At 43.4% G+C, this 10000-nt stretch overlaps 1 protein-coding gene across 7 annotated transcripts in view; it reads right to left on the bottom strand.

Annotated features, from left to right (window-relative positions):
- The window catches only part of TNRC6A (trinucleotide repeat containing 6A), a 49915-nt gene that overhangs the window by 2904 nt on the left and 37011 nt on the right, over positions 1 to 10000 (bottom strand). The window contains exons 12-23 of one of the 7 annotated variants that reach the window (XM_026859405.1): positions 8478 to 8620; positions 7985 to 8131; positions 7674 to 7811; positions 7311 to 7439; positions 7124 to 7201; positions 6653 to 6863; positions 6023 to 6055; positions 3342 to 3473; positions 1634 to 1792; positions 1189 to 1329; positions 604 to 711; positions 199 to 420 (exon numbers count right to left, since the gene is read on the bottom strand). In XM_026859405.1, coding sequence (XP_026715206.1) covers positions 199 to 420; positions 604 to 711; positions 1189 to 1329; positions 1634 to 1792; positions 3342 to 3473; positions 6023 to 6055; positions 6653 to 6863; positions 7124 to 7201; positions 7311 to 7439; positions 7674 to 7811; positions 7985 to 8131; positions 8478 to 8620 — 1641 coding nt within the window. The remainder of the gene's footprint in view (positions 1 to 198; positions 421 to 603; positions 712 to 1188; positions 1330 to 1633; positions 1793 to 3341; positions 3474 to 6022; positions 6056 to 6652; positions 6864 to 7123; positions 7202 to 7310; positions 7440 to 7673; positions 7812 to 7984; positions 8132 to 8477; positions 8621 to 10000) is intronic. The other 6 variants (XM_026859407.1, XM_026859406.1, XM_026859409.1 and 3 more) reach the window with 6 other exon arrangements.

Genomic DNA, 10000 nt, shown 5'->3' with positions numbered 1-10000 from the left:
AGTGCCACCCGTGTCAGTGCTGCACACCCAGCCCCGGTCGGTGCCCCCCGTCCGAGCCGCAGGGATCCTGTCGGGGGGCACCGACCAGCCACTGCTGCTGGCAAGACAAACTACAGGGAGATGATCTAACCGAATGCAGAGGAGACTCCCTAGCTTGGGCACAAACTGAAACACCTCCACACACAGAAACATCCTTACCAGGGGTATATCTGGCATCAGAATTTCCCCATCCTCCACCCAAACGAAGGGAATTATCCCACGTGGACAACGGTGGTTTCTGGCCTGTCAGCCCTGGAGGTGGGCGGGACGGAGCAGTGATGCTTTTAGGTGGCAAAGGGACCTTCCACAGCTCATGAGCCAGAGAGGTGTTAGTGACTGATCCAGGAGACCATGTTGATTTGGAATCACTGTTTCTGGCTACTAAAAGACATGTAAAGACAACCACGATCACTATATACTGCTGGAACCATAATCTTGCTATGAATAAAAGCAGCTAAATTAGAATAAAATAGAGGAGACCTCAGGGCTACTTTTTATTGTATCCCCCCTGAAGCATGTGAAGGGAAAGAACCACCAGCTCAGAGCAACAGAAGCCAACATCACCTGAAGTGCTTTGTGCTGTACTGCTGAGGGAAACATTGTAGTTGGAGGCACGAATGGATGACCAGGCACTAGTTGAAGGCAGCGTGGTGTTCAAAGATGAGGATGACCCTGTAATACAGACAGAAGTCAGGAGTCAGGCACGGCACAGTGCATCCTGAATGCAGTAAAATTTAAAAGGCATGGCTTGTAGTCCAGACTGAGCACGCTGCAGCCAGAGGAGGGACCTGCTCCACTCCCAGCCCTCACCCTTGGTCCCCAAGCACGTGGTGGCAAGCGTGCAGGAGGCGCCCTGCAGAGCCCGTTGCATCACTGCGATGGCCAGTGCCAAGTTTTGCTCTCCTGCTTTCAAACACGCTGCCTCTGCACACAGAATTACACCAGGACGCGGAGCTCTGCCCGCATTCCTGGAATATCTGCTGCACTGCATCAGGCAGCAGCGCTCAAGCCAAAGATGAGCTTTGTGTCCGTGAAATCCACCACACAAGATACACAGGGGGATGAGCAAGGAGCAAAACACGTCTCAGAGTAGAGTCTCTCGCCGTGGCTGAGGGAAGAGCAGTAGCACCATCAGAAAAGTGAACGTACCACTGTTCCTGTCCCTGAGGTGGTCAACTTCCCGCACAGTATTAATTGAGAGATTGTTTATGACACTGCCAGGAGTGACGTAAGGGTCAGTTTCAGGGTCGATGTTTGGATAACCTTTCCATGGCTCACCAGGACGAAACTCTAGGAATACGGAGGCAGAAAAGCAGCTTATTTGAATTTAATTTTTAAAAAAGAAAATGGCTGTCTAAACAATACATCTCTTAATGACTGAAAATCCAAACCCTCAATTTTAAGCATTTACTTAATTTAGTCATCTTCTCCCTCTATTCACTTCATTTCTAGTTCTCCCGGTCCTGCCTCCCCAGGGTACAACCTCGGAGCAGGGAGACGCACTTCTCTCGGCACAGTAACTACTGCTCTCAGCTTTCCTGAGGCCGTTTCCCACCCGCCGTGACCCGGGGGCACGGCAGAGGCCGCTGAGTACCTGGGGGCCAGTTAACACTGCTAGAGCCGTTAGGCGATTTGGCACGGGGCCAGCCGTCCCCAATCGATCCGGGAGGGCTGGCTGGTGAATTACTGCTGTTCATAAAGTCATAGGGAACAAATGGAGACTCTTCCAGCCTAAAACCACTTGAAATAGCACCTATAAAGGAAAAAAAAAACCCACAAACAGTAGTCAAACATTTTTCGTAGCAAATTTGAGTATTTTTCTATACCCGTCTATATACAGAAACGTGCCCTTGTGTATATTCACAAAATATACAGCAGCATACTGCCCTCCCGCAGTGTCAAGCTATATAGGAAGTCATACAGGATTATATAATCTAAAATGAACTGTCTCTGAATAATTCAGGAGAAAACTGTAAGAATGATCTCCCACAAAATCATCTCACTAAAATAGCATACTTTGTAAATTTAAGTAAAGTATTAATTCAAGGGGGTAAGAGCATTCCCTAAGAGCCCAACCAGATAACGGGGGCAGCGAATATTGTCTGTGATGGGAGGGCTCTTGGAAGAAACACCTACAAAATCTGAAGGACCTTTAGCTACTGAAAAGCTCCATAAATTCTACTCATATTCCTGGGAGGGGAAAAAAACCAAAAGGATCACTGGGGACAAAGGAACAAAAGCACTGTACAAAATTTGTTTGATTTTGTGCAAGTCCTGTAAGGAGAAGTTTAAAAGTTACCAGGCAGCAAAGCCAAGAACGTTCTGCAGTGCTGAGGAAACAGATGACACTCACTAAGGATTCAGTGCAATAGGGAGTTCAAATAATCGAATTCCTGATACTGTTCAGCAGACATCAGCTACATCTAAAGTAACACCAACCCTTCGACTCCTGGAGGTAACAACCCGCTGGAGTTCACAAGTGCAGTAGCAGGGCACCTCCACTAGAGCCTTACGGCAGGGAGTCATTTCACAGTAGTAACACAGCTGACAAATCTAAAAATATCCAAACAATCCGAAGACTGAACAGTAACAGGAGACTGGAGACATTTTATAACTATCTTTAGACAAGAACCTTTGTGCTGTAAGACTCAAATTTTAACTGGATGAGATTTCAAGCAACTGAAACAGTTGAATGTCATACGAATCCTAATTACTGCAACGAAATACGAAGCAAGCAAGTCCGCCTCCTCTCAAACTGAGCGCAGCAACGGTACTAGTCTATCCCTTCTAAGCTCTCCCCATTTTTAGAATGCAAACATACACATTCATCACCAGAACCTGCAACTAAAAGTGTCAGGCATCACCAGAACGCGTGCACACAGACTTAAATCCCCATGAATCACCTTAAGGCCAGCAGGGTGGGGGGAAGAAAGCTCAAAAATCTAAAGCTTTTGATTTAAACATATATGAAGCATTCCAATCCAGATTAAGGTAAAACTAGTAGCGACAGTCGCACTTAAAGAAAAGTCTGGTTAACAGGGAATTCTGCACGACGTTTCTACTAAATGTCGTGACAAGATCCCTTCCGAAAGTAAAAACATCCCCGAAAGCGATGGGCTGCTGCAGGAGACAAGCAGCAGGTTTGGCACAGGCAACGCAATACAAATTCTGACAGCTACAAGCAACACGAACAGCAGCAGTTACAACTACAGGCCCACCCAGAGCAAACCTGCGTTTTGCACAGGGAACGTGGAAATGGGATGTGCGACGCCAAGCGATGCTTCACGACGGGTTTAACGTACCATGTTTGCTGGAGTTTTGATCTAAGGATGTGTTCACAGAAATGCTGTCTACTGTAGTCCATTTTCTCAACCGAGATTGTGGCTCTTTAATACTGCTCATATCCATGTTTACATTCAAGTTTGAGTTCATTCCTAAAAACATATATAGCTTATGAAATACAGGCTAAACACTTTTCTTCTGCTAATTACCACTACTGTCCTAATAAACATTTAAGAGCATATTACTATAGTTATTTCATGCTTCCACATCTCTGCTTTTGAGAAACATTCTAGCATTTAATACAGTGAACTTACTATGGACAGAAGCTAAGCTAAGCAATGCAAAGCACTCGGAAGTTCTCAGCTGATGTCTTCATGCAAAGATGTCAGTGGAAGAAGCCATTAGGAAGTTAGAGAAACTGAAGTGGAAACATCTAAAATGTGGCATTTCTAACAGCAGCCCAGCACCACCCCCCGATCTCACTGCACACAGCAGAAGTACTGTACTCCAGAAGACACCTTCCTCAGCAGGAGGCCGTGTCGGTACGCATCCCTACCCAGCAGAAGTTACGTGCCCGTATCTGCAGTTACAACTCCTTCCCGTTCTTACTAGGGCTGTTCAAGAGGACACCCGGCCAGCTTCTGACCCACAGCAGCTCAGACAAGCACTACACTACCCCCCTCCTCCATTTATCCTGTCCACACTGAATATTAAAACCTCAGTAAGAGAAAACAAACAAAACTTGTCTTCGCCTGTTGTCTGTTTTTCAGCATGTTTATCTGCTGGAGAATCAACACGATGTCAACCCAAATCAATCCCAACACCTGCAAGAACCAGCTCCTCTGGGCTTGGACAAGGCCCACCTTTGGCCTTCGGCATGCCTGCTCTCTTTCCAAGAATCCTGAATTCACAGCCATACCTGGTTACATTTCCAGCCCTTCAGATTTATTTACTTAATTCCTGAAAACAAACCACTACAACATTTTAATTTAGGGCCAGAGACACGCAGAGAACTTCTCAAATCTCTACTAGAAACACCTTAACTCAGCACTGGAAACTAGCGCTTAGCTTTGCTCCTAAGTCGATATTCAGAAGTCGGTTTGTTTTTTTGTTTAGTTGTTTTCTGTTTGTTAAAGGCATGAGCAGATGTTGAAGCCAGAAAAGCAGCCCCTTGAAAAGCCTCAGAGAAAGTGTCTTGTAACAGGGCAGCTGAGTTTTAAGAAATACAACAGCTATCGACAGTCAAAGCAGAAAAGGGACAAGTCCAGTCAATGCAGTTTGATGCCTCTCGCTCCGGCATTTTACTGTTGCCAGAGCAGTAAGCTGTGCACAACAGAAACCTTTCTTCTACCTCTGAGGCAGCTTGCAGAGCCAGACCTCTAAAAGAGGGGTTCAAGAGATGACAAGCTGGCCCAGAGGCAGATGGAGCTGGTAAGGCTAATGCCGGCCCCTCGGCGTCACGCACGTCCGCAGCTCCGCATCCGGAACCCCGGGACAAACCCCGTCCCTGCAGACAAGCTGTAATTTAAACAGGCTTCCCACAAGTAATTTTTCACAGCCAATTGTGTAAGATTTGATATTGTTCAGCTATACTCACTACTTGATAGAAAAAGGTATTTTTAATGTTAGAAATATTTAATTCTATAAATGAATCGGGATGTGACTGCAGTTCTGGTCAACTAGAGAGAAGGAGACCCCCCACCTGCCTCCAATCTCTGCTTTTAATGAACAAATGTCTAGGGAATCTCAACAAAATCAGTTCCCCGGGATGCAAACAGGACCTCCCTGCTTTCGTTGCTGGGTCTCATGTTAACACTAGAGCATGGAGGAAATCACACACCTGCAAGATTTTCCGGAAAACAACTTGGCAAGTTCAGCTCCTCCTCACACACACCCCCCTATGCTACTATACTTGCACTTGGAGGATGCTACCAATACTCCTCTCAACTCAAATTTTTCACTAAAGGTCAAGAAATTCCAGCAACCTACTATTTCTACCCTTAAGCTTGTATTTGTGGACTGAGTGTGGCTCCACTTGTTTATATCACTATACAGCACTATTCCAAGGGGACCCCAAGGAATTCTTACATATCCTGCAGGTTCCTGAAACGCGGCAATGATTAAGGTGCAAAAGCCGCTACTTAACAACAATATACAACAGTTCAGCTCAAGAAATTAAACAGAAAGGAACCTGACGTGGGCAGGATGCAATGACTCAGCACAAAATTTGGTGAGAAAGTTAAATATTCCTTTCACTAGACCTAACACAGCACCTGTAATAGCTAAACAAACTTCATTTTTAAGCTCTGCCCTCTGAATGAAAGCAGTAGTTAGATCTCGATGCCAGTCATCAGCAGCAACTATTAAGCAGCAGCCTAGACTCGGGCCACAAGCAGAACTCCCCGTGTGCCACATGCAGTGCACCAGCGTGGCCTGCACTGACCCACTGCCTCTGTAACACTCCACCTGTAAGCACAAGGATTTCAGCAGCATTCTCTATTAAATAAACTTCTCTACAAAGGGCAATGAGAATGCAAAGGAAGTCAGCCCAACAGAAACGACCAGATTAGAATAAAATAGAAATGCAAACTGAAGAGGATGAAAAAAACAGGGATAAGGAACAGAGGTAAATGATAAACAGTTGTAATAAGGATACGATAGCGTTAAAAAGGGACCTAAAGTAAGGAGAAAATATACAAGCCTGGAATTTCTGAAGTAGAAATTGGACAGAAGCCTGGAAATGTAGGGAGAAAGAAACAGGAGATGTTTGTATTTATAAACATTCAGACATTTTGCCTGAAATGAGACAACCATTTTTTAAGAATGCAGAGCTAAAAGCTTTCTTTCCTGGATAAAAAACACTAAAAGGGAAATCAACGTTTTGTTCTAACTATACAATTCCAGATTCATTGAAAATGTTTTTAAAATCCAAGAAAATAAGACCACATCAATGGATTCTCTGTGTGGATTCTACTTCTAAAAGTCCTTTAGCTCCAGGAATCATAATTGCAAAAGGACTTTGTGTCATCCTTGGGACCCAGAGGATAAAAAAAGAAATAAAAGGAGACAGACGTTCTTTAAGAATGTAAAGCATTTTCCACCAAAATACAGAGAGTTACTTCTGGGAATAAGCTCACTTGTGAAAAAATGTCTTTGGTGAAAAAGGGTAACCGGATAAACCCCACACAGAATTACTACTTCCATTAAAATCGTGCGTGCTGACAGGACTACAGTCACTGCTGTGTTCAGAGGGGACAGGCGACGCGAAAACAAAGGCCACGTGTCGCGGGAGCATTAACTGCCTGCACGGAGTCAGCCCGGAGAAACCCACCTATGGGGAAGCTGCTGAATGCATTTATTGGTGATGGCCCTTTCTGTAGCTCAGGAGTAGCGTGGGGGATGACATTCTCAAGGAAGGATTTCATGGTGGGTTGATGGAGTGACTGCTGTTGAGAGGGTGGAGTTTGCTGCTTCATTAACAGGTTTGGATCAAGCTGACGGGACTGTTGCATCATCTGTTGCTGCATACTAAGAGATCGACCCTTAAAAAAACAGAGCAGTTACAATATAAATAGGCAAAAGCTTTTCCACCTTTAAAGAAAGATCATGAAACACATCTTTGGGTTCCATGCGTCTCAGCACAGCAAAACCCCAGCATTAAGCCAAGTCCCTCCTCTAAAGCTTGCCAAAATCCCCTTTGCCCTCGCACACTTTAGCAGAGTTTACAACAAGAAGCGCAGCTCAGGATGAAAAAAGTTTTTAAAGACAGGTTGAAAAGTTAATAGTAAACGTATTTATTTACCTGCTGCTCCTGCTGTTGACGACCACCAGAAGGCATGCTTCTTTGATTCTGCGCTTTTTGCTGCTGAGCCAACAACCGCTAGGAGACAGTGTTTTGTGGTGGTTTTTTTAAAAACAGTTTATAGCTGACGTAAGTCTCTACTTAGACTTCCAAAGAGAACACGGAGCAACTAGCTTTGTTAGCTTACCTGTAACTGGGAGATCTGAGAAAGCTGGTTTAACTGGGACAGTTGATTCAACATGGCTACCTGTTGTGGGCCAAAAAGTGGGCTCAGGCCACCGTTGTTTGGTGCATACTTCAGTAATGATACTGGAACCTGCAAAATGGACCAGTATGAAGAGCCACTGACAGCAATGTGCCATTAGTTACACCAGATGCAGAATATTACAACCTCTGGTCAACAGTTGCCTGGTTTCTGAAACACTCACCAAGCCAAGTCGGTTTTCAAATATTTACAGAATAAATATCAGCAACACCAATAAACAGAAACTAATTTTCTGAAGCAGTATTTCGGTAGCTTACACACAGAATGTTTTGTGTACTCAGTTACCTGAGGGGATAGTAATGGAGGAGGCACTTGAGCACGTGGATTAGGCTGAGATGAATTAAGAGGTTGTGCTGGAGGCTGCTGCATGCTCCTGGGCTGTGCTGCTATATTACCAACACCAAACATACTGGGATTGCCATTCTGGGGAAAGGACGGACAGTTAGTGGCAATAAACCTCTCCTGCCACTTCTCCCACCCCTACATATTTGAATTAGAAGTTAAACACATGTCAATCACATAGGTAGCTAGGACGTTATATCAAAAAGTATTAAATGCTGTAAAGTAACATGCCAAGGATATGCACACAGCCTTACCTGTCTAACAGAATTCAAGTTTTGCATACCCAGCCCTGCTAGGGAGCCAAGGGCTTGGTTAGGTAGTGCATTATTTGAAGGGGGAAGCTTCATGTTTTGATTGGACATAAACTGCATGTTTTGGGACTCGTCTGCTACAATGCCATCCTGATTGGACAGACAAACCGATGCGCAACACCCAGCCAGCAAGCAAGCGGAAGGGAGAAACCATTGCCAGGAACAGAAGGGAAGAGTCACATGACAGTCCAGCACCAGCAGGAAATAGGCAGAAAACAAAAGAGATCAGGTTAGTCATTGGCACTGCAAAGGGGCTACAGAAAGTGCTTAGTATCTTATATCAGTAAGTTAAAAAGAACAAAACATCTCTTACGGATTAACAGGAAAGCCCTGGTTTCCCTCTGCACTAAATGCAGAAAGCTAAGGAGCACACGGGGACTACTCAGAGGGCAGTCAGAGAAGTTTAGCAGTGCCCACCAGTAAGGCACCCACTGACCTTATCGAAGTAAGGACCGCGATCCATGGAAGACTCTTTGGAAATCTGAGGACGAGAACCAGGCCCTTTTCCAACCACACGATTGTAATCTCCGACACTGAGGCCGTGCTTATCCATCTCCATCCGCTTGTCCTGCAGTAACCCTAAGGAGAGGCAAGAGGCACGGCTACGACACTGCAGGATTACTCAGCTTTCCAGATACTCTAGAAACCAGCGTGTGCTGATGAAGCGCTGAGCTAATACTGCTCTCAAGCTAGACACTAACGACAGAAAACAGCCGTTTAGCTTTAAACTCTCTGGGCTTTACTGAAAAGGGAAAGGAAACACTGAATCCATGGCTACAGACACCGTCAAACTCGGAACCAGCAAAGCATCAGATTTTGCCAGGCTTCACAAAAATATTATTCTCAGTCTTCTCTTCAAAACAAGAAAGTGCAATTGTTTAAACCCGAGTCTCCAGTTGTGAACGCTGCTATTTTTGTTCGCAGCAATAAGCATTGTCTTGGCTTTGAAGTGGTATCTTTATCACATCCCCTGCATCTGCCTAATATTTCAGAGGCCTTTTAATTTGATTCAGCTAAGAAAAAAAAAATATTTAGCTAAAAAGAAACCCAACCACCTCACAAATTAAAGTATGTGTGTTTATTAAAGCAAATTTTAAGTTATCTTTTATCATTAATTCCACTAGGCAAGCTAGAAGATCAAATAAGCAGTAATACTTCACGCATGCAGCACAAGAGAATTACTTTCCAAGCAGGTATTTTAAAGTAAATTAAAAAAAAATTTGAAATAATTGAAATATGAGGCTTGCCATTAATATTAAAACCTAAAATTCAAAGAATAATTTCTTTACACAATAGACTATGAGCCCCAAAGTGAAAATACCCCATTTTAAACTGGAATAAAGATTGCAACTACAATAAAAGCTACAATTACTTTTAATTAAATATTCGATCATTAGAATATACTGTTATTAATGTATTAAAGAATTATGCTCTTTTTGATTTGCTAGAGGAACTGTAACAGTCAGTGGATTTAAATAAAAACAAAACTGTTCACAAGACATTTTACACTCAGGTTTAAGTGTTTCTGAAATAATTTTCAGTATTCGTTCCTTAGAAATGAAAATGCATTTCCAGGAATGAACCACAACGAGCCAGTGTGTTATTGGGAACATTTCTGTTCGTATTTAGTGAGGGTATCCAGCAGGTGATCTAGATACTGACAGTACAAGAAACAAACCCACCACACCCCGAAAACATTCTTTCATGTCAACTTAACATATACACTAAGCTTAGCTTGATTTATGGATACTACTACTGTAACAACCAGGTGATTCAGGTGTGTAGCGTTGCTCAATGACAGATTTTCTTCTCTACAAGGGCATTCCTCTTCCTTTAGGGATACATATATTTAACTATATATAGCTATAACTATATATAACTATATATAGCTATAACTATATATAACTATATATATATAACTATATATAACTATATATATATATATATATATATATATAT

This window comes from Athene cunicularia (assembly GCF_003259725.1).
Source record: "Athene cunicularia isolate RWA chromosome 14 unlocalized genomic scaffold, athCun1 chr14_part2, whole genome shotgun sequence".
Taxonomy (NCBI): Eukaryota; Metazoa; Chordata; class Aves; order Strigiformes; family Strigidae; genus Athene; species Athene cunicularia.
Note: the sequence above shows the minus strand (reverse complement) of the source record. Positions and strands in the feature narration are given on the sequence as shown.